Below are 24,810 nucleotides of genomic sequence, written 5' to 3' on the forward strand. Positions count from 1 at the left end.
ATTAAAAGAAGACAATTTAGGTTTTCTCCTGGGACATTTCCCTTCAGAATTCTTGCTTTGTGTTGAAGTGAAATGAAAGCATACTGTTAAACATTGCCAGAAGGAATGCAGTGTTGGTCATACTTTTATGGCTGCTGACAAATCTCAAAAATAGCTTCTGTAATGGATCACTGACACTGACTATTAACTGATATTTTTCATTGTTGCTGAATTGGTAAATGGTTTGTATGGGGTAGAAAAATGGCAGATAGAGCAAAGGTATCATTCTGACAAAAAAAAAAGGGGGGGGGGTGAAGAAAAAATGTTAAATTTTGCTACAACCAAAGCTAATCCAAGCCAGACAGTCAAAGCGGAAGTGCCTGAAAATTTTAACTTATGTGAAAGTAGATGAAACAGCAGAAGAGGGCGGAAGGCAGAACGAGTTCTGCCATCATGCCTCACATTAATGGTGAAAACCGGGGAAGTTCCATGAATTCTAAAGATTGAAAGCAAACTTGACAGCTCCTCAGGATGGGTGACTCGATTTAAACATAGCTGCAAGATTCAAGAAATAGCTGTTCAGGGCAAGAAACTTAGTGCTAAAAAAAGATGCAGCTCATGTTTTTTGTGATAAATCTGCCAGTTTCCAGTGAGTATCACATTAGTAATGTTGCGTGCTTTCAGATGTGACATGTAACATGTTTTGTGAATACAGTAAAATAGCAGTTTCCAATAAAGACATGTTTATTTTGGATTATCTGCATTTTTTGGTTATGTGTCCAGGCTCGAGTCTGCATTAACCAGGATTCAAAGCTTGCTTCACTGCCAAAAATCACATATAAAAATACAGAAAACTGTCCTAGTTTTTGGCTGTTAGTTCGTTCTTTGGGGAGGATAGGGGGCAGACCTTTGCAAGAAGGGAAAGCACTTGTAGGTCACTCCTTTCTTCCCTTCCCCAGCAGCTTTATTTCTGTCCATGAAGAAAGAAATAACAGTTCCAAAAGCCAGGCTAATATTTTCTACATTGTTATGTATCTGTTGGCAGTACTTTAAAGTTCATATTTGTTGATATATTGTTTTCAGTTGGCCTTTGAACATAGCCCCATAGAATATTGTGAACACCACCGATGTGCCTGGTTACCATCTAATGTTGCACCAATGTTCCCACATAGAACCTTTTTGATGATAACAGCCATCACATTGTGCTTTTCTCTCTAACTACATTAACACCATAACACTAGAGAAGCGTCAGTTTTAATATTGTGGTTTGATTTTACACAGTAATTCTCAACACTTTAAATCTAACTTGTCATTTCAATTCCTCTTCTTCTTCCTCTGTGATACACATCTTTGATAGCTACAGTAACTATTGTAACTTGTGTAGGGTATTTTGAAAAACCATATTTAACTAGAGAATAATAATAATAATAATAATAATAATCACAAAAGTGTTGGAAAACATTGAAAATGCTATTACTTGTGTACTCTGGTGACGGTGCATTTGTCTTTCTTTGTGGGGATTAAATCCCTCAATAAAAGAAAACTTAAACTTAGTGGAAAACCGCAAATTAATTGAATGCAGCCACAAATGTGATGAAAACAATGAGAATTAAAGGCTGAGAGTATGAATGTGAACTATGAATATTGTTTGAGAATTTAATTTCTGGAAACCAGTCTCTTAGTACAGAAATTTTAGCAACTAAAGAAATGAAATAAATAATTTGGCTTAGAGACAGTAACTTTATCAAAATGTTCCTGAATTATAAAACTAGGACTGTACAGCATGATAAAAATGTATTTCATGTTGAAGCATGTGTAACAGTACTGAAATATATAAGACCTCATTGACTGGTCTGTCTGAGGCAATAATTTCCCAGGCTGTTGACTTTGGATGCCACATATCAGAGTAGTGAAAATTTTGCAGAATATGTCAGCTGTAATTGTTGAAATCAATGAAAGCAACACCCTTTCCTTCCCAGAAAATGGCAGCCATTATGTTTTACTTGAGAAAGAAGATTGCTTAATTTTCTAAAGTTGTTTGGCTAAATTCAATGACACTGCTCCATTGACTGTTATTTTTATTTTGCTTTTGTGTAGGATACGAAGTGTCTTACCAGCTATAACAGTGTGAGAAAACAAGTCATCTCCATACTGTTGATAGTGGTAGGCCTACAGAAATACTTGTTTGCTTGCAGTATCCTGTGTGTGTGTTTTTTTTTTTTTAATAGTCATGTAAGTAGTGGTACTTGGATGCCAGTATGGGAACAGTTTTCTCACATAGTGATGAAGTGGGGAAAATGAACAGTATTTCAGGGCTGACCTAAGGCAGAACTGCTGACATATCTATAGAAAATTTAATATACAGTTGAAAAGCTCTGCACATGTCACATTGGTTCAAATTAATGTAAATAACAGAAAGAGTAAAGATAACCAAAGGCTGTATATAATTTTGCAGAGTTAACTAATGCAGTGTTCTCTCTCTCTCTCTCTCTCTCTCTCTCTCTCTCTCTCTCTATCTCTCTCTCTCTCTCTCTCTCTCTCTCTCTCTCTCTCTCTCTCTCTCTCTCTGCTACATTGTCCTAGTGGTGCATTTTGGCTGGGATTTACTTGGGTGAAACAGTAGAAGGGGCAAAGAAAGCAAGTAGGGGAGGAAGGAATAGAGAGACAGAGAAAAGAGTGGCTGTGGATGGAGAAGTAGAGGCAGTAAGGGAATTGGATAGGAATATAATACTGATGATCTTGTTTTGATGCAGCCATGGGGGGTTGAAGATAGTGCATTTTGAAGTGGAGAAGTGGTGGATTGGATGGGGTAGACAAGACAGAAGAAAAGAGAGACTATAGAGGAGGGAGAGAGAGTATAGATTGATGAGGTGGAGCGAGGGGAATGAGGGCAGCAGTAATCGTGGGTGTGGGACAAAGGCTAGCGAAATATAGTTGGGAGCATTGTGGGATTGAATGATGTATTATAAAGAAAATTGTCCTCTGCATAATTCAAAGGAACTGGTATTGATATGGAGATCCACTTGAAATGAGTTGCAAAGTGGCCATTGAAGTTGAGGATGATGTACTCCACAGTGACTTGTCACAGTGGGTTTTCAACTGTATTCTTTCCCACCGTTTGGCAATGGCCATCCTTTCAGGTGAACCGTTGGTTGAAATTCAGTGTCTTTCTAAATATTTAGTGTTATGCGTAAGTTACACATGTATAAATCAACTTTAGAATGTAGTGAAACTTGTCAAATTGACTCATGTAAAGACTTAAAGCATGTTTGTTTCCACAAAATGTTTCCACGTTCAGCACAGTTTTCTTTTCCCGTGATTTACTTACTTTTGTTCGATTTTTATCCCAGTAACCATGTTCCTGTAATGTCAACATCAAAAATGTTTATTTACATGGACCTGTTGTGTTATACCTGCTTTGGTACAATTTTTGGCTGTTAGCAAGGTTTGGATGAAGTTATATTTCAAAATATATTGTAACTAGAAATATGTACTAATTCATTGTTATTTCATTTACACAGTTTGTCTAGTACACTGGAGATATTTTTCACTAATTAATAATGAACACTTAATATTTATTGGAGTATTTATAACATGTGCTCTTGCAGGAACTTGTGCAGTCATTCCAATCACTTAACAAGCAGAAATCAAAATTCTTTTCTGACAACATTGGAGATAACACATATAATCAGTACCTGAGTCCAAGTGATGGTAATGCAAACAACTTGACCATGGAATGCAACAAAAATTTCCATTCGGCTCCATCAAGTACTTCACTTTATGGTACGGACTTTGTTGATGAAGAACATAGGTTGCTGGTAGAAAGTATTGCTAGGCATATCCTATTCGGTAAGTTCACAGTTGAAGCATAATTTTTGTAGTTGCATCTTAGCTTGTGAAAGAGGTGTTCAGTAAATAGCTTGCAAATGAAATATTTCAGCTTTAGTAAATATCTTGTGTCTAGTAATATGACCACAAATTCCTTTCAGCATTTGAAATTCATAAAAACTCGGATGTGATTGTTATACGAACATAGAAATTACATTCTAGTGAAGCCTCGTCATCCAGAAATGCATAGACTAGTTTTGATGATCCTCAAAAAGACAGAAATATTTCGTCTGTCTCTGCAACATTAGTGACAGCACTGCCCTTGTCCCTGTTCTGCACACAGTTTTAATCTGTTACGTTTTTAGGCAGAATTAATGTTGTGAAGCCTCCCAGGTTTCATTGATGCCTATACTGTGATTTAGAACTAGGTGATTTACACTAATATAATAACGATTGGCAGTGCTCATCATCCTGCTATCTAATTTCACTTGCTTAAGGCAGTCTTGATCATAGAGTACCGGTCGGTGCTTGGTAGTAAAGCTAAAATCCGCTGTACTTCCACAGACATGTTTTTGTTTAACACAGCGACAACATAACTGTACTTGGTTTCATCGGTGATGATGTTAACTAGCGCACACACATGCTCGAGCTGTACAAACCACAAGACTGGGCTTTAGTGCCACAATGATAGTGGCGTAGCTTGACCCTATTGATCAGTGCACTTGGAGGCACGTCAGCAGTCGGTGGTGGTTCTGTCATTGCAAAACTATGATTCAGTATGCTGACAGCAAGTGGCACAGCTGGCGTACAGTCAATTCATGCTTGACGTTTGAGACAGAACTGCAGTTCAATGCATCAGTGATGCATGGCGCGGCTGGTCCATGCTTGATGTTCGAAGCAGAACCGTACAAGATGTCCTTGAACTCAGGGGGTCACATAGGCTATAAAAACAAGCACCTATTCGAATGCAATGTTCTGTCAGAGTTTCAAAACAAATGGTGAAAACCTTTGGAGGTTTACGATCTTGTACAAAAGAACACTTTCACATATATAAATAAAGATGTAATTGTACATGTGTTCAAAATTTTTAATCTCCAAATGATCTTAACTGATTCTTATGAAATTTTGGTGCAACATTGCATTCGAATATGCCTGTGTTCTTATATACCTACTGGAGTATGGTTCTCTTCTCTCTCTCTCTCTCTGTCTCTCTCTCTCTCTCTCTCTCTCTCTCTCTCTCTCTCTCTCTCTCTCTCTGATTTGAATGTTAATTAAATGTTTTTATTTTGGTGTACATATACTTTCATTCAGGGATAATTGTGTATGAAAGGTAGTGAACTATTGTACTTTCCTTGTTGATCAAAATGATGGGTGAGTTTGAAAATGTAGCCAAAAGAAAAGATCCATCATCTGATGTGTTTGACACCATTGATGACATTGTAGTATGGGGGTGAGGCAGAAGTAAAGTGAAGCCTAAGCTACGTAGTCAGCATGAAGAAGTTATTATATTGGATTCAAAATCCCTCTTATCTCTTGTAACTGACGTCTGGTTTCTGTACAAAACATTTTACGCCCTGTATTTAATCCCTGATAACTTCCAACTTTAATCTTAATATCAGAATTATTATTACTATTTCAGACATTATGCAGCTTTTTATTTAAATACTTTCCTTAAGATACAGTATTCTTTGAGATATGAAATCAGTCCTATTTCTGTATTTGCCCCAACCATTTCATATAATTTCCAGTTCCTTGTAGGTATGATATTTGGCTTCATTTTGTAATTGAAGGCTGTTGTTAATGTCTTATTGCTGCCATGCTATATTATTTTCTTGGAAATTCAGCTGTTAAAAGGTGTCATGATCAGAGATGCCGTTGTCGTTGATTAAGTGTTTGCCTATTGATAAAGTGTTGTCTATTAGTGTACTGTTTGTCTGTATTTTTCATGTGGGAAAATTAACAACGGAACTTAGATAAGCATTGAATAACATTTCCAAATAATTTCTTTTATATACATTTAAATCTTTCAAAATACTGATATTAAAATTGCCAAATACTATCATTTGCTTTGGAACTGAGAACGTTACGCTACAGTTGTCAGCTGTGTGATATTTTTACCGCACTGTCTTTAGAGACTACATTTCCCATTATCAAGTGTTATAAAACAATAAAACCAATCAGTAAATTGTAGTACAATGTGTACTGACAATCATATAGAAATATATGTATCATCTTGTAGTACAACATACCTCAAAACTTCCATGCCATTACGCACTGTCAAAAATAAAATCCAGAAGCAAACATGGATTTTCAAACATAAAACTTTTCCTAGAACATCTCATATTGGTGTTTTATACTCTTAAGGCATAATTTTAAACTAAGGCCAGGCACTTTCACATGCTAAAGATAGTACATTCCAGCAACACTACGTCACAGCCCGCAGTGATGCTACTATCTATCATAAAATCTGTGAACATTATATGTTGCATCCTAGTAAATTCTAAAACCCAATAAAAAAAAAAACCTAATGCCACTTATCCGAATAAGTTGGTGGTTGCTTCCCAAGGAGGGCATCAGTTAACTGGAGCCAGAAATGCTATGTGCACTTCTGTCTTATCATTTAACATGCTGATGCATTCCTTTCTTACAGAAAAAAATATCTTATCTGAATAAGTTGGTGGTTGCTTCCCAAGGAGGGCATCAGTTAAATGGAGCCAGAAATGCTATGTGCACTTCTGTCTTATCATTTAACATGCCGATGCATTCCTTTCTTACAGAAAAAAATCCTCTTTTTTTCTAAATTTGACAACTGTATTTTACTCTCAAAGTGCAATACCTTCATGCTGTCTGTGATGTTACCCAACAAATGTTGCTCATTCTTGAGGTGCTTAGTCACTGCCGATGAACCTTCGTTTTTATTATTATGCTCTTTAAATCTTAATTTAAAGTTTCTTCTCATTTACCTCATGTACTTCATTTTCATAATTTTAAACAAAGACCATGGTGACTGGGTTCGTCCTCACATTTTTCCTTGTCGGAAGTAATAATTTTCATATCTTGTAGATGCTCCACTCTTGAGCAGCCTTGTTTACACATATACACAGCATGCGCCTGGCATAGTATGTTCCAGATTATCTGTTGTGAAGCCATCGTATAGCTTTGTTATGAACTGGTACTGAGAATCTTATGCCACCAGTTGTCAAATGAGTACCGTATTTACTCGAATCTAAGCCGCACTTGAATCTAAGACGCACCAGAAAAATGAGACTCGAAATCAAGGAAAAAAAAAATTCCCGAATCTAAGCCGCACCTGAAATTTGAGACTCGAAATTCAAGGGGAGAGAAAAGTTTTAGGCCGCACCTCCAAATCGAAACAAAGTTGGTCTATTGTAATATGAGACACAATTTAGGTAGGATAAATGACGATACAGCTACAGTAGTTTGGTTCGAGTCGTAAGCTTAGCAGTTAAGCTTTACCAGGTAGCCATTGCTATGCGTCAGGCGTGCTTCGTCTGGTTTGAATGGGTTGCTTATTTTTCTTTGATCTGATAAGCGCCGTTCTCTTTGTTATAGTTGTTTACGCCACTCTAGGCTGAAAATGCATTATTGTACTGTGCCATGTATTGTTTGTCGCATTCTGATAGTAAGTGTTTACGACCTGTCGCCGCTCACGGCATGGCTTGCTTACGTGCGCGCCACCGCCGCTTACAATAAAAAAAAGAAAGGAATTGTCTCATTAGCAAAACAATGGCAAGAGACTGCTATTTGTTGTTAATTATACTGCTGCTTTCTTTGATAATGGTCAACAAGAACCAAATAATAGACTGCGTATGATAGAAGTTCTGAATGACAGTTTAGCTAAAATTTTTCTCCGTTTGAAAATCTTTGCAGACGCCTCTTTTGTACATTACATTCTGCACAGAAATTAGTCATCTTAGATTTAAAAATCTAGTCAATTGCCGTGCTTCATTTCTGATTGTATCACTATTAGGCATCAGAATAATACAAATATAAACATGACATGATATGTATATTCTTCCGCATTTGCTGCTGTCTCACACTAGTTTCATAGGTTATTAGGTAGACAGGATTTAAATGAGATAGCAGCAAACAAGAATACATGGCAAAATGTTTATATCCGTATTATTCTTATGTTGAAGAAAATACTGCATGTGATTCGCAATTCATAAAAGTTCCTATTAGCAACCATCTCTTCTCACAGGTAGGAAAAAATTCCGAACGTAGAGTTGGCCATATTGACAAACATCCCAAATAGTCTTACCAGTCGGATTTTCGTACTGCATTGAAATGCTGCTACATTCGAACATGAACAACACGGAATTTGTATTTACTTCGTTGGATAATGTATGAAAATGCAGTGGTCGAAACTCGGGGCGGAGAAAAATGCTCGTCTTACACCTTTTTTTAAAAAAAATTTATTTACTGACGCAGAGGTTTTGGCGCCAGTATTTATCTTTGTGCCTGCGAAGTATGCCAGTGTAGCGCTACATATATTCGCTGGCAGAAGTTAGTTCTGGCGGCACCTACCAACATTTTTCAGAACTTCCATTTACTTTGCACTCGATTCTAAGCCGCAGGCGGTTTTTTGGATTACAAAAACCGGAAAAAAAGTGCGGCTTAGATTCGAGTAAATACGGTAATATTTTTATCTCAACATGTTTCGACCTTGTGTTATCCAACCATCAAATGCTACAAAGCTGGAAAACTAATCCATAAATTGTAATACTAAACATACTGATAACCATCTAGAAATATTTATATTATCTTGTAGCATAACATACCTTAAAGCTTCTGTGTCTTTAGGCATCATTAAAAGAAAATCCAGCATCAAACATGCATTGTCAATCAAAACTTCTCGTAGAATATCTGGGGGACTGTGACATATGTGTTGCAGGAAAGTTTATAGTTGTGCCGGCTGTTTTTCATTTACAATTGTGCCTTGAGAGAACAAAACAGTGCCTAATGGCATAGAAGCTTTAAGGTATGTTACGCTACAGGTTGATATAAGTATTTCCTTATGGTTCTCAGTATGTGTAGTATTGTGATTTATCAATTGGTTACCTTGTTTTATAGCATTTGATAATGAATTAATGTGTTACCGAAACATGTTGTGGTAAAAATGCCACACATTTGACAACTGGTTGCATAACATTCTCAGTACAAATTCACAATACAGTTGCATGATGGCTTCACAATAGTTATCATTTTCTTTCTTTTGTTTGCTAAGTGGTGAATCAGTTACTCAAATTTCTTCGAAAATGTTTGAAAACCTGCATATGGAGATCTATACACTGTAATAATAGTAAATGACTTTTCCAGTACAGTATTCACAAATAAAGGCTCCCAGTTCTTGATCCAAGCAGAAATGACAAAAATGACTTGTCTCAATAGATTTGGACTGGATGTTGTTTTTAAGATACATGACAACTACTCCTTTCTCCTTATTACCATTACAAAAATAGGGTACCAATTTATAGTCCTCAATGTTTAATGTAAGGATTCATTGTGCTCGGACATCGACTTTCTTTTGACATTCTAGATCATCATTAACTTAGCATTTTAGTCCTGTAAACAGTCTGATGCATCGTGTCAAACTTATGAAAACTATATTGTCTATGACATTTCATTTTACTGGATCTCTTTTAAAGCTGGCTATCAGAATGAGGTATGTAACCTAAAAGTAGACGTACTTCTGACACATATAATTATTTGTGACAGTGGCTCCTCCTCCCTATTTTCAGCTGCCAATATGGCTAATTTTGGTAGATCTTATACATTCCTATTTACTTGTTCATTGATAGACATAGACGTGTTTAATTTTGCATCTTTAACCCTGTACATGCCCAACCAGAAATGTTGTTCATCCTGCCACTGCACTCCATTAATTCCCACAACATCTAATTGTAATCTGTCTGTTTCTATCTAACTTACCAACATGGTTGAGGCCTCTAACATTCCACACTCTGATCAGTAGTACACCAGATTTGTTTTTCCTGTGACAGCATCCCATCCAAGTAGTTTCTGTCCAGAGATCTAAAAGGGGGCAATTTTATCTCTGGAATATTTTACCAAGGAGGATTTATAATTGTTAAACGATGCACTTGGGCTGTCTATTTTTGCAAAATAAAACAGCTGTAGTTTCTCCTTGCTGTCACCCGTTCTGCTGTACCAAAATAAGGAGGCCACATTGTCTAATGTTACAAGGCCAGATCAGTCAATCATCCGGGCAGTCATCCATCTAACTAACGAATAACTTGCTGCCCCATTTCAGGAAATATATGTTAGTCTGGTCTTTCCAAGCTACTAGTCCAACAACAGTACTGGTCCCGTCGCAGCTTGTCGTACAGGTAGACTTATTTTAAACTTCCAGATTTCATTAAAATTTCTCTGATAGGAAGACATGATTAGGTGCTGTAGGTAGACAGAACCATTCCCGCCAGTTATATTAGTAGGATACAATTAAAGAGAAGCAAGCATTAGCTTTTTAAGTTGGAGTTTAATTATATTTGCACTTATTGCTCTTTCCCCAATATAAGCCCAACTACTGGACATATTTTAACAAGCAAGCAATTATTTGTTCATAGATTTACGATGTTCTGGACTGTCATCTTATTTATTGTTTAATAACTACACTTTTTAAAATTTGTTCTTACTTTATAGATGCCAGTTGTTCCACAGCAGTCATGTCTACCAATGCAGTAGCATTTCTGCTGCTGGGAAAATTTAGGACTGGCGCTACTGTTTGTCAGCTTGTTCAAGAATTGGACAGGTTACGTGATGACCTACATCTTGCTGAAAGAGATACAGGTTTCTCGGGACATTCCGTTGATGTCATTAATCATGCTGTGAGTATGTTAATAGATTTCATTACCTTTAATACATTTGTAAAATAATATTAAAAGTAACGAGACATAGAATGTCATCAATTCATACATTTTTGATCAAGTCTGAAGACACATTTTATTGAGTAAAATAAAATGTGTGTAAGTGAAGAAAGTAACTAGATGCTAGACTGTTTTCAGTACAAGCAGAACAGGAGGAGTCACATAGCTAATTGTGTAGTTACAACATTGGAGTCATATCCTTAAGAAATTAGTATCAGAACTGTGCATTATTATCTGTCTCAACATTTCTGGGGTACCATGAAGAACATAGGCCTTCAAATCTGGACAAAACTAGTGATTCAGTTGAAGATTGAGATGCATGAGTTGAGTTTAATCTGTGCAAACTGTGTGTAAGAAGTATCAGAAAAATTGAAGAGAAAACTGGAAAGACGCACATAAGGAATGGGTGGTGTAAGTTAAGGAAAAACTGGGAAGATTGGAGAGCAGGTTTGAAACGAAAGGATGGGGGATCAGGGTGGCTCTTATTTTTCAAGTTTGATTTTTTTTCTTTTCTGAGCACCCTAGTTTAGGTCCACTAGGTGAAAAATAAGGTGTGTGTAATTTGGGCTCAGTAGTAAAAGGGAAGGGGAGCTCCTCATCCCCTACATTTGAAGAAAAGACAACATAAAACCAAATACAAAATATTGTTCAGAAGTAAGTGATTAATCAGTAACTTTAATGATTAAAGTTACAAACCCACTGCACAGTATTAGTGAGGGAAACGTGATAAGAAAAACACATTTTGTTATAAAATTACTTATTCTTTATTAAGGTCTCCTGTATTATTTACAACTTTCATAATCTATCCTTTTTAAAATTCTCATCTGGTTGTCTCATTTTTGATTCGGAATACTGATTAGGATTACAGATGGCTAAGGTGAAGGTGGCGGGTCCCATACGACGTTTCAATTTTGTTAAAGCTACACGAGGTATATCTTGATCCACAACCAGATAAGTTTAAAGTTTTAAAAGAATACTGAAATCCAAATACAGTGCTTTTGCTTCATAAAAGGCACAAAATTGTGTTTTGACATACAAAGTGATAAAGTAAGTACGACTATCACAAATTGCATTTTTTTCTTGAGGTTATAATTCAAGTTAATCATGGAATATAAACAACTTAAAGAAATAAATAGCTTTTGCCACTCAACTTGCGAGATGTGTAATGTGAGACAGCTCTTCAAAAAGGGAGATCACAGATAATTCAAACAATTCAGTATACATAATCTCCTCGTACACTGTTGTTCTCTCCAATTAACTCAGGAAAAATGGAGGATTTTCCTTGCTGAACTGCAGTTTTGAGTTTATTAACATCTGATGTGTGACCTGTGTTTTCCTGTCATATTTCTAGCTTGTAGTATTCAGTATTCTCGGTTATTCTCTACAATATTTCAGTAAACAGAGTTGTTACAATCTTCAAGTAGTTCCTGACTGGTGTTCTGCTCAGTTTGGTGTCCTGTGTATGTTGGCTGTTATCTCTTCCACAACTACAGTGTGCTCCCTGCCGCCGTTGGATAAGCAGCTGCAGCAGCAAGTCGTATACTCCTAGCTCACTTATTTGTTACATAGTTTAATTCTTAATTTCTTTGCATGTTTTTGGTACTTGCATTGTCTAATTCATAAATTTCTGGCGTATTATAGTATTTGAGAGTTGTAGCATCGCGTTTTAGTACCTGAATAGTGTAAATTCGCGTAGTCTCCTTCCGCCGCCGAGCAGTGTGTCAGCAGTGCGCAAGTAGCAGCATTACTGCATTTACTAGGCAATCTTGTATTGTAATAACCGTTTAAATTTTGTGTCGATTTGTTTGCGCTCTCTGTAGATTAGTTCAGACGTTCTTTGCACAACAGTTTTTAGCATGGATAGGGACTGCAACTGCTGTGTTCGGATGCTGGCTGAGTTGGCATCCCTTCGCTCCCAGCTTCAGGCAGTGTTGGCTTCGGTCACACAGCTTGAGGCTGTTGCCAATGGGCATCACTGTGGGGTTCCGGATGGGGGTTTGTCGGGGACGGCCAGCTCGTCCCACGTATCCCCCGATCGGACTACGACTGTGGTTGCCCGGGATACTGCCCACATTGAGGCTGATCCCTCACCTGTGGTAGAGTGGGAGGTCGTCTCGAGGCGTGGTAGGGGGCGAAAGACATTCCGGAGGGCTGAACGGAAGGCCTCTCCAATTTGTCTGACGAACTGGTTTCAGGCGCTGTCTCAGGCTGATACTGATCTTCCACTGGACATGGCTGCTTGTCCTGTTCTAGAGGTTGCCCCACAGTCTGCAAGATCTGGGCGGTCGCAGAGGGTGGGCTTACTCGTAGTTGGGAGCTCCAACGTCAGGCGCGTAATGGGGCCCCTTAGGGATATGGCAGCAAGAGAGGGGAAGAAAACCAATGTGCACTCCGTGTGCATACCGGGGGGAGTCATTCCAGATGTGGAAAGGGTCCTTCCGGATGCCATGAAGGGTACGGGGTGCACCCATCTGCAGGTGGTCGCTCATGTCGGCACCAATGATGTGTGTCGCTATGGATCCGAGGAAATCCTCTCTGGCTTCCGGCGACTATCTGATTTGGTGAAGACTGCCAGTCTCGCTAGCGGGATGAAAGCAGAGCTCACCATCTGCAGCATCGTCTACAGGACTGACTACGGACGTTTGGTACAGAGCTGAGTGGAGGGTCTGAATCGGAGGCTGAGACGGTTCTGCGACCGTGTGGGCTGCAGATTCCTCGACTTGCACCATAGGGTGGTGGGGTTTCGGGTTCCGCTGGATAGGTCAGGAGTCCACTACACGCAACAAGCGGCTACACGGGTAGCAGGGGTTGTGTGGCGTGGGCTGGGCGGTTTTTTAGGTTAGGTGGCCTTGGGCAAGTACAGAAAGGGCAACAGCCTCAACGGGTGTAGGGCAAAGTCATGACATGCGGGGACCAAGCAGCAATCGGTATTGTAATTGTGAACTGTCGAAGCTGCATTGGTAAAGTACCGGAACTTCAAGCGCTGATAGAAAGCACCAAAGCCGAAATCGTTATAGGTACAGAAAGCTGGTTGAAGCCAGAGAGAAATTCTGCCGAAATTTTTACAAAGGTACAGACGGTGTTTAGAAAGGATAGATTGCATGCAACCGGTGGTGGAGTGTTCGTTGCTGTTAGTAGTAGTTTATCCTGTAGTGAAATAGAAGTGGATAGTTCCTGTGAATTATTATGGGTGGAGGCTACACTCAACAACCGAGCTAGGTTAATAATTGGCTCCTTTTACCGACCTCCCGACTCAGCAGCATTAGTGGCAGAACAACTGAGAGAAAATGTGGAATACATTTCACGTAAATTTTCTCAACATGTTATAGTCTTAGGTGGAGATTTCAATTTACCAGATATAGACTGGGACACTCAGATGTTTAGGACGGGTGGTAGGGACAGAGCATCGAGTGACATTATACTGAGTGCCCTATCCGAAAATTACCTCGAGCAATCAATCAGAGAACTGACTCATGGAGATAACATCTTGTACCTACTGATAACAAACAGACCCAAACTTTTCGACTCTGTATGTACAGAACAGGGAATCAGTGATCATAAGGCCGTTGCAGCATCCCTCAATATGGAAGTTAGTAGGAATATAAAAAAAGGGAGGAAGGTTTATCTGTTTAGCAAGAGTAATAGAAGGCAGATTTCAGACTACCTGACAGATCAAAACGAAAATTTCTGTTCCGACACTGACAATGTTGAGTGTTTATGGATAAGGTTCAAGGCAATCGTAAAATGCGTTTTAGACAGGTACGTGCCGAGTAAAACTGTGAGGGACGGGAAAAACCTACCGTGGTACAACAACAAAGTTAGGAAACTACTGCGAAAGCAAAGAGAGCTTCACTCTAAGTTTAAATGCAGCCAAAACCTCTCAGACAAACAGAAGCTAAACGATGTCAAAGTTAGCGTAAGGAGGGCTATGCGTGAAGCGTTCAGTGAATTCGAAAGTAAAATTCTATGTACCGACTTGACAGAAAATCCTAGGAAGTTCTGGTCTTACGTTAAATCAGTAAGTGGCTCGAAACAGCATATCCAGACACTCCGGGATGATGATGGCATTGAAACAGAGGATGACACCCGTAAAGCTGAAATACTAAACACCTTTTTCCAAAGCTGTTTCACAGAGGAAGACCGCACTGCAGTTCCTTCTCTAAATCCTCGCACAAACGAAAAAATGGCTGACATCGAAATAAGTGTCCAAGGAATAGAAAAGCAACTGGAATCACTCAACAGAGGAAAGTCCACTGGACCTGATGGGATACCAATTCGATTCTACACAGAGTACGCGAAAGAACTTGCCCCCCTTCTTACAGCCGTGTACCGCAAGTCTCTAGAGGAACGGAAGGTTCCAAATGATTGGAAAAGAGCACAGGTAGTCCCAGTCTTCAAGAAGGGTTGTCGAGCAGATGCGCAAAACTATAGTCCTATATCTCTGACTTCGATCTGTTGTAGAATTTTAGAACATGTTTTTTGCTCGAGTATCATGTCGTTTTTGGAAACCCAGAATCTACTCTGTAGGAATCAACATGGATTCCGGAAACAGCGATCGTGTGAGACCCAACTCGCTTTATTTGTTCACGAGAGCCAGAAAATATTGGATACAGGCTCCCAGGTAGATGCTATTTTTCTTGACTTCCGGAATGCGTTCGATACAGTTCCACACTGTCACCTGATAAACAAAGTAAGAGCCTATGGAATATCAGACCAGCTGTGTGGCTGGATTGAAGAGTTTTTAGCAAACAGAACACAGCATGTTGTTATCAATGGAGAGACGTCTACAGACGTTAAAGTAACCTCTGGCGTGCCACAGGGGAGTGTTATGGGACCATTGCTTTTCACAATATATATAAATGACCTAGTAGATAGTGTCGGAAGTCCCATGCGGCTTTTCGCGGATGATGCTGTAGTATACAGAGAAGTTGCAGCATTAGATAATTGTAGCGAAATGCAGGAAGATCTGCAGCGGATAGGCACTTGGTGCAGGGAGTGGCAACTGACCCTTAACATAGACAAATGTAATGTATTGCGAATAAATAGAAAGAAGGTTCCTTTATTGTATGATTATATGATAGCGGAACAAACACTGGTAGCAGTTACTTCTGTAAAATATCTGGGAGGATGCGTGCGGAACGATTTGAAGTGGAACGATCATATAAAATTAATTGTTGGTAAGGCGGGTACCAGGTTGAGATTCATTGGGAGAGTCCTTAGAAAATGTAGTCCATCAACAAAGGAGGTGGCTTACAAAACACTCCTTCGACCTATACTTGAGTATTGCTCATCAGTGTGGGATTCGTACCAGATCGGGTTGACGGAGGAGATAGAGAAGATCCAAAGAAGAGCGGCGCGTTTCGTCACAGGGTTATTTGGTAACCACGATAGCGTTACGGAGATGTTTAACAAACTCAAGTGGCAGACTCTGCAAGAGAGGCGCTCTGCATTGCGGTGTAGCTTGCTGTCCAGGTTTCGAGAGGGTGCGTTTCTGGATGAGGTATCAAATATATTGCTTCCCCCTACTTATACCTCCCGAGGAGATCACAAATGTAAAATTAGAGAGATTAGAGCGCGCACGGAGGCTTTCAGACAGTCGTTCTTCCTGCGAACCATACGCGACTGGAACAGGAAAGGGAGGTAATGACAGTGGCACGTAAAGTGCCCTCCGCCACACACCGTTGGGTGGCTTGCGAAGTATAAATGTAGATATAGATGTAGATGTAGATGTAGATGAACTACTGCTCTTGCTGTCCATGCAGCCACTGCAGTGGGAAGTAGCAATGCCCACTGTGAACCGCAGCCTTCGCATTGTGACCACCTGGTGTATCGGAACACTTTGCTTTTTCTCGACTCAGAGCAGGGTTTAATAAAAAACTCGGTTACAGACCACTGTCTTTGAATTAGACCATTTTGGACACTAATATCAATAGCCTCTTTAATCATACAATCCCAGAAGGAGAAATATTGCCTAAGTATCTTGGTTTTGTTTTGTTGTAATCTGTAGCATTGCTACCGTCTCTACTATGATTGACAACAGCTGATTTATTGGTCTGCTGCATTGGCAGAGGTTGTGGTAGACCTCCGGTTTCTGAAGGCCCTAATCATCCTTTACTGTACATAGTAGTGTCAAGTTCTTGCCTGGGGAATGGGATTACTCATTTGACATTGTGTTGGTCCAAGATTCTGTTGGCTTTTTGGAGGCATTGCTGACAGATGGGATGCATGCTAGTCGTTTGTGCATTTTTCTTCCTACTGTTGTCTAGGTACAACCTGTCGAAACACATGTCTTATCTGCTTGTTGCTGTGCACTCTTCCCAAAATTTGGTCACAAAAAGTTAGCATGAGGCTTACCTGAGCGTATATTTTCACATTACAGAAACTTGCGGTGTAGTGCTCGTTCCTTAGTTCAAAACTGAGCAACAGTATCACTAGTGTTTGGAAATCAATTATTATATATGAGGTAACAGTGTAACTGTCTTTGATTGTTGATGTTTGATTTAGATAGAGGCTATTATTGTAGTCAAAGTTATATTATTTTGGACAATAAGACAAGCACAGTTTTTCTCTGACAAAAGAGCCAAATTTATCCTTCTCCTATAAGGGGTAACATAGCAAAAATAAACAAACTTCTTAATTTGGTGCAGTTAGGAAACAAATTTCAAACTCACATCTGAAGAATATGTTTTGTAGAGGAGCTGGCAAAAAGAATAATTTGAACGAATCCAGATTGTGGAATTGGATCACATTGAAGACCAAGCTGCAAACTATCATTGCAACAAGGAAGTACTAATACTACAGAGGGCCAAAAGCTCGGAAATACCCAGAAGTTCCAGTTAAGGTTATTTTCTTCGTGCAAGATACAAGAAAAGGTGGGTTGCCTACCTCTTGACAGGGAATCCACTTAAAGGCTTGGAAACTGCGAAGACATTAGATATTCTGTTCTTCTTGTCATGAGAGTCTTGCAGCTGTTGCCACACCTCAAATCTCCACATCTAGATACATACACTATGTGATCAAAAAGATACGTTTTTCATATTAGGTGCATTATGCTTCCACCTACTGCCTGGTACTCTATTATCAGCGACCTCAGTAGGCATTAGGCATTGCGAGAGACCAGAATGGGGCACTCCACGGAACTCACAGAATTCGAACATGGTCAGGTGATTAGGTGTCACTGGTGTCATATGTCTGTACATGAGATTTCCACACTCTTAAACATCCCTAGTTCCACCGTTTCCAGTGTGATAGTGATGTGGAAATGTGAAGGACATGTACAGCACAAAAGTGTACAGGCCAACCTCATCTGTTGACTGACAGAGAATGCCGACAGTTGAAGTGTTGCTACGTGTAATAGGCAGACATCTGTCCAGACCATCACACATGAATTTCAAACTCCATCAGGATCCTCTGCAAGTACTGTGACAGTTAGGCGGGATTGCATGGTTGAGCAGCTGCTCATAAGCTACACATCACACCGGTAAATGACAAACGATGCCCCACTTGGTGTAAGGAGCATAAACATTGGACAATTGAACAGTGAAACAATGTTTGATGGAGTGACGAATCGCAGTACACAATGTGGCGATCCGATGGCAGGGTGTGGGTATGGCGAATACCCAGTGAACATCATCTGCCAGCGTGTGTAGTGCCAACAGTAAAATTCGGAGGCTGTGGTGTTATGATGTGGTCATGTTTTTCATGGAGGGGGCTTGCACCCCTTGTTATTTTGCGCGGCACTATCACATCACAGTCCTACATTGATGTTTTAAGCATCTTCTTGCTTCCCACTGTTGAAGAGCAATTCGGGGATGGCCATTGCATCTTTCAACATGATCCAGCACCTGTTCAAAATGCATAGCCTGTGGCAGAGTGGTTTCATGACAATAACATCCCTGTAATGGACTGGCGTGCACAGAGTCCTGACCTGAATCCAACGGAACTCCTTTGGGATGTTTTGGAACGCCGACTTCGTGCCAGGCCTCACCGACCAACATTGATACCTCTTCTCCGTGCAGCACTCTGTGAAGAATGGCTGCCATTCCCCAAGAAACCCTCCAGCACCCGATTGAACGTATATCTGTGAGAGCGAAGCTGTCATCAAAGCTAAGGATGGGCCAACACCCATGTTGAATTCCAGCATTACCGATGGCAGATGCCACGAACTTATAAATAATTTTCAGCCATGCGTCCCGATACTTTTGATCACATAGTGTGCTCTGCAGGCCATCATTTGGTGTGTAGCAGAGGGTACCCTATGCCACTGCTGGTCATTTAGTTTCTGTTCCAACCCCTGTTAGAGAAAGGGGAAACCGAGCATGAACTGAAATCTGAGGACATTATTTTCTTTAAACTAAATGGCTATTTCCTAGGAAATAGCTACTGTATACAGCATCATAAAAGTGGAGGTGTAGCAGTATTTGTGAGAGTGCAGCTCAAAGTAAATAAATTAAACTATCTAGATCTGTATAATAATGAAGGCTTGGCTGAAGTGACAGGCGTTGAACTCCATATCAAAGGTTGCGAAAATGGCACAGTGAAACAGAAAATTATTGGGATTTATTGTCCACCAAAATCAGAGGTAGGGCCTTTTATAGATATTTTTAGTAGAATAGTGGGACACTATGACACAAACGAGGTAGCAATACTGGGTGACTTGAATATAGAGGCAACACCTTGCAATAATCATAACAGCGGGCTAATAGACACCCTTAACTCCTATAATCTTATTAATGCAGTAAATTCAGATGCAAGAATAACTCAGTCTACTTCTAGTAGTATAGATTACATAATACTAAGTAAAGAGGTAAAAGATAGTATTAGATGCTGGAATGTGGACTTCCACTACTCAGACCACAAATATCAATTTGTAGACTATGAACACACAAACATCCAAGAAAGGACTCAGGTCATAGAACATAAAAGAATGCTTAAAGAGAAAAACATTAATGCTTTTAAAAGTAAACTAGCATTTCAGCAAAAAGGGTCCGAATACAAATGGGCCAAATTTTAAGATATTATTTTACAATATCTTAATTTTTGCTGCCCAGTGAAAGAAATTAAGAAAGTAGTAACTCTCAACCAAAATGTAAATAACACCCAACTGACTCTTCCAGCTTACATGATTAAACTCAGGCAAAATATCGAGGATCTAAGTGTGCTAAATAAGTCAACTAAATTGCAAATATTTAAGGATACGTACAATCAAGCTAAAAAACAATTTCAGGAACAGCTCTCAAATTTAAGAAAACAGATCCTAGATAAGGAAATAGCTCAGTCATCAAATATAGGGAAGACTTCATGGAATGTAATTAATAAATACTGCAAAGCCACCCCTAAGTTAGATGCTCAAATTGACAGAATCCAGCATGAAGGAAACCATATTAATGATCCAGATAAAATCTGCAATATATTTAATGAATATTTTATATCTTCAGCTGTGAATCCAGTTAATCACACAAGTCTGACTCGGATGGTAAAGCCTTCCCCTAGGCTGGCAACTGCCTTTGAATTTAAGGAAGTGAGTGTGGAGGAAATAGGAAAAATAATAAATAACTTAAAGAATAGGACCTCATCTGGCTGGGACTGACTGAATAGTATTATAATTAAAAATGCAATAAGGAATTAGTTGGAATAATTACCCATATGATCAACAGTAGTATCAGGGAGCACACATTTCCCAAATATATTAACTTATGCATAAAAAAGGATCGAAAGAATAACTATCAAACTTCAGGCCCATATCACTAATATTAATTGGTAAAATATTTGAAATTTTTTGTTGACACAACTTATTGATTATTTCACAACGAATAATTTACTAGGAGAACACAGCATGGCTTCAGGAAGCATCACAGTACCATTACGGCGATTACCGAATTTCTCCACAAGGTGTATGATGCCCTGGATGAGGTAATGCAGACAGCAGGGATATTTCTAGACCTTACTAAAGCATTTGACTCAGTGAACCATGAGCTACTACTAAGGAAACTGGAAACTTACAATATAAATGCCACATCCATACATCTACTGATCACTTATCTAACCAATCATAAGCAGTGTACAAAGCTGAGTTATGAAATTAATGATCAGATCAAACATTTCCAATCCAGCTATGAAACAGTAAAACAAGGTGTACCTCAGGCCTCCGTATTGGGCCCTTTCCTTTTCCTGGTCCACATTAATGATTTAGAGGCACCTCTGAAGTAGACACTGACAAAGGTAAATTTTTGGGGATATACCTAGACGAAAATCTTAGATGGGTAGACCGTATCAATTTTGTATGCAATAAAATCAGCAGTTCACTGTACTTAATTAGCAAACTATCAAAAATAGTCTGTGAACAAACATTAAAAACTGTTTATTATGGCACAATATTTGCATGTATTAATTATGGAATAGAGGTATGGGGATGTGCTACTGATAGACACATGAATAGAATCCTAACACTGCAGAAAAGAGCAATCAGGACCATGCATCGACTACAAGACAGAGATTCATGTAGGGAAACCTTTGTACAACATAAATATCTAACAGTAGATTCCTTGTATCTGTACAAATTAATAACATTCTTTGTGGACCATAAAAATAATGAAACTAGGTGCTGTGATGTGCATACCCATAATGCAAGATAAAAAGATTGCTTCTTCAGAAACAGTACTAAACTAAAGACAACAGATCATAGTCCTTGGATTAATGGCCAGAAATTGTTTAACAAACTGCCAAGTGCTATAAGATGCCACAGAGGTAAAGTATTCAAAAGGGAAATAAAATTATTCTTAACTCTCAAATGTTTGTACTCAGTGAATGAATACTGATATTAAAATGTAACTATTCTTAAACATAGGCCTAACTCTTCTATCTATATGATGTACCTATTCTGAGGTGATCGTAATATATATTATTTTTGTAACAACATGCTGTAAATTCAAATACCTATACTATGTAACAACTGTATGTTGCATTATGAAGTACTGTACAATATATTGCCACATGCATCACCCGTAAGTGGCTCCTTGTGCATGTGAATTGCAAATTCCTACTGTTTGTGCAGAAATTGTATCAAAATGATATGTTGTTGTTGTTGTGGTCTTCAGTCCTGAGACTGGTTTGATGCAGCTCTCCATGCTACTCTATGCTGTGCAAGCCTCTTCACCTCCCAGTACCTACTGCAGCCTACATCCTTCTGAATCTGCTTAGTGTATTCATCTCTTGGGCTCCCTCTACGATTTTTACCCTCCAAGCTGCCCTCCAATACTAAATTGATGATCCTTTGATGCCTCAGAACATGTCCTACCAACTGATCCCTTCTTCTAGTCAAGTTGTGCCACAAACTTCTCTTTTCCCCAATCCTATTCAACACTTCCTCATTAGTTATGTGATCTATCCATCTAATCTTCAGCATTCTTCTGTAGCACCACATTTAGAAAAGATTCTATTCTCTTCTTGTCTAAACTACACTCCTGGAAATTGAAATAAGAACACCGTGAATTCATTGTCCCAGGAAGGGGAAACTTTATTGACACATTCCTGGGGTCAGATACATCACATGATTACACTGACAGAACCACAGGCACATAGACACAGGCAACAGAGCATGCACAATGTCGGCACTAGTACAGTGTATATCCATCTTTCGCAGCAATGCAGGCTGCTATTCTCCCATGGAGACGATCGTAGAGATGCTGGATGTAGTTCTGTGGAACGGCTTGCCATGCCATTTCCACCTGGCGCCTCAGTTGGACCAGCGTTCGTGCTGGACGTGCAGACCGCGTGAGACGACGCTTCATCCAGTCCCAAACATGCTCAATGGGGGACAGATCCGGAGATCTTGCTGCCCAGGGTAGTTGACTTACACCTTCTAGAGCACGTTGGGTGGCACGGGATACATGCGGACGTGCATTGTCCTGTTGGAACAGCAAGTTCCCTTGCCGGTCTAGGAATGGTCGAACGATGGGTTCGATGACGGTTTGGATGTACCGTGCACTATTCAGTGTCCCCTCGACGATCACCAGTGGTGTACGGCCAGTGTAGGAGATCGCTCCCCACACCATGATGCCGGGTGTTGGCCGTGTGTGCCTCGGTCGTATGCAGTCCTGATTGTGGCGCTCACCTGCACGGCGCCAAACACGCATACGACCATCATTGGCACCAAGGCAGAAGCGACTCTCATCGCTGAAGACGACACGTCTCCATTCGTCCCTCCATTCACGCCTGTCGCGACACCACTGGAGGCGGGCTGCACGATGTTGGGGCGTGAGCGGAAGACGGCCTAACGGTGTGCGGGACCGTAGCCCAGCTTCATGGAGACGGTTGCGAATGGTCCTCGCCGATACCCCAGGAGCAACAGTGTCCCTAATTTGCTGGGAAGTGGCGGTGCGGTCCCCTACGGCACTGCGTAGGATCCTACGGTCTTGACGTGCATCCGTGCGTCGCTGCGGTCCGGTCCCAGGTCGACGGGCACGTGCACCTTCCGCCGACCACTGGCGACAACATCGATGTACTGTGGAGACCTCACGCCCCACGTGTTGAGCAATTCGGCGGTACGTCCACCCGGCCTCCCGCATGCCCACTATACGCCCTCGCTCAAAGTCCGTCAACTGCACATACGGTTCACGTCCACGCTGTCGCGGCATGCTACCAGTGTTAAAGACTGCGATGGAGCTCCGTATGCCACGGCAAACTGGCTGACACTGACGGCGGCGGTGCACAAATGCTGCGCAGCTAGCGCCATTCCACGGCCAACACCGCGGTTCCTGGTGTGTCCGCTGTGCCGTGCGTGTGATCATTGCTTGTACAGCCCTCTCGCAGTGTCCGGAGCAAGTATGGTGGGTCTGACACACCGGTGTCAATGTGTTCTGTTTTCCATTTCCAGGGGTGTATTTATCGTCCATGTTTCACTTCCATACATGGCTACACTCCATACAAATACTTTCAGAAACGACTTCCTGACACTTAAATCTATACTTTATGTTAACAAATTTTTCTTCTTCAGAAATGCTTTACTTGCCATTGCCAGTCTACATTTTATATCCTATCTACTTCGACCATCATCAGTTATTTTGTTCCCCAAATAGCAAAACTCCTTTACTGCTTTAAGTGTTTCATTTCCTAATCTAATTCCCTCAGCGTCACCCGACTTAATTCGACTACATTCCATTATCCTCTATTTGCTTTTGTTGATGTTCGTCTTATACCCTCCTTTCAAGACACTGTCCATTCCGTTCAACTGCTCTTCCAAGTCCTGTGCTGTCTCTGACAGAATTACAATGTCATCGGCGAACCTCAAAGTTTTTATTTCTTCTCCATGGATTTTAATACCTACTCTGAACTTTTCTTTTGTTTCCTTCACTGCTTGCTCAATATACAGGTTGAACAGCATCGGGGAGAGGCTACAACCCTGTCTCACTCCCTTCCCAAACAGTGCTTTTTCATGTCCTTCAACTCTTATAACTGCCATCTGGTTTCTGCACAAATTGTAAATAGCCTTTCGCTCCCTGTATTTTACCCCTGCCACCTTCAGAATTTGAAAAAGACTATTCCAGTCAACATTGTCAAAAGCTTTCTCTAAGTCTACAAATGCTACAAATGTAGGTTTGCCTTTCCTTAATCTTTCTTCTAAGATAAGTCGTAGGGTCAGTATTGCCTCACGATTTCTACGGAATCCAAACTGATCTTCCCCGAGGTCGGCTTCTACCAGTTTTTCCATTCGTCTGTAAAGAATTTGCGTTAGTATTTTGCAGCTGTGACTTATTAAACTGATAGTTCAGTAATTTTCACATCTGTCAACACCTGCATTCTTTGGGATTGGAATTATTATATTCTTCTTGAAGTCTGAGGGTATTTCGCCTGTCTCATACATCTTGCTCACCAGATGGTTGAGTTTTGTCAGGACTGGCTCTCCCAAGGCTGTCAGTAGTTCTAATGGAATGTTGTCTACTCCAGGGGCCTTGTTTCGACTCGGGTGTCTATCTTGGCCACAATAATGTGTTCACTATGCTGTTTGTAGTAGCTTACCCGCACTCCTGTTTTTTTTATTCATTATTAAACCTACTCATGCATTACCCGTATTTGATTTTGTATTTATAACCAAGCTTGC

General features: G+C 40.1%; 1 protein-coding gene across 4 annotated transcripts in view; it reads left to right on the forward strand.

The window, feature by feature from the left end:
• LOC124606685 (glycerol-3-phosphate acyltransferase 1, mitochondrial) overlaps positions 1–24,810 on the forward strand; it is a 420,439-nt gene that overhangs the window by 327,566 nt on the left and 68,063 nt on the right. For all 4 annotated transcript variants that reach the window (XM_047138701.1, XM_047138700.1, XM_047138702.1 and 1 more), the window contains 2 exons: positions 3,588–3,828; positions 10,489–10,673. In XM_047138701.1, the coding sequence (XP_046994657.1) occupies positions 3,588–3,828; positions 10,489–10,673 (426 nt within the window). The remainder of the gene's footprint in view (positions 1–3,587; positions 3,829–10,488; positions 10,674–24,810) is intronic.

Source organism: Schistocerca americana, chromosome 3 (genome assembly GCF_021461395.2).
Source record: "Schistocerca americana isolate TAMUIC-IGC-003095 chromosome 3, iqSchAmer2.1, whole genome shotgun sequence".
In the NCBI taxonomy this organism is placed as follows: Eukaryota; Metazoa; Arthropoda; class Insecta; order Orthoptera; family Acrididae; genus Schistocerca; species Schistocerca americana.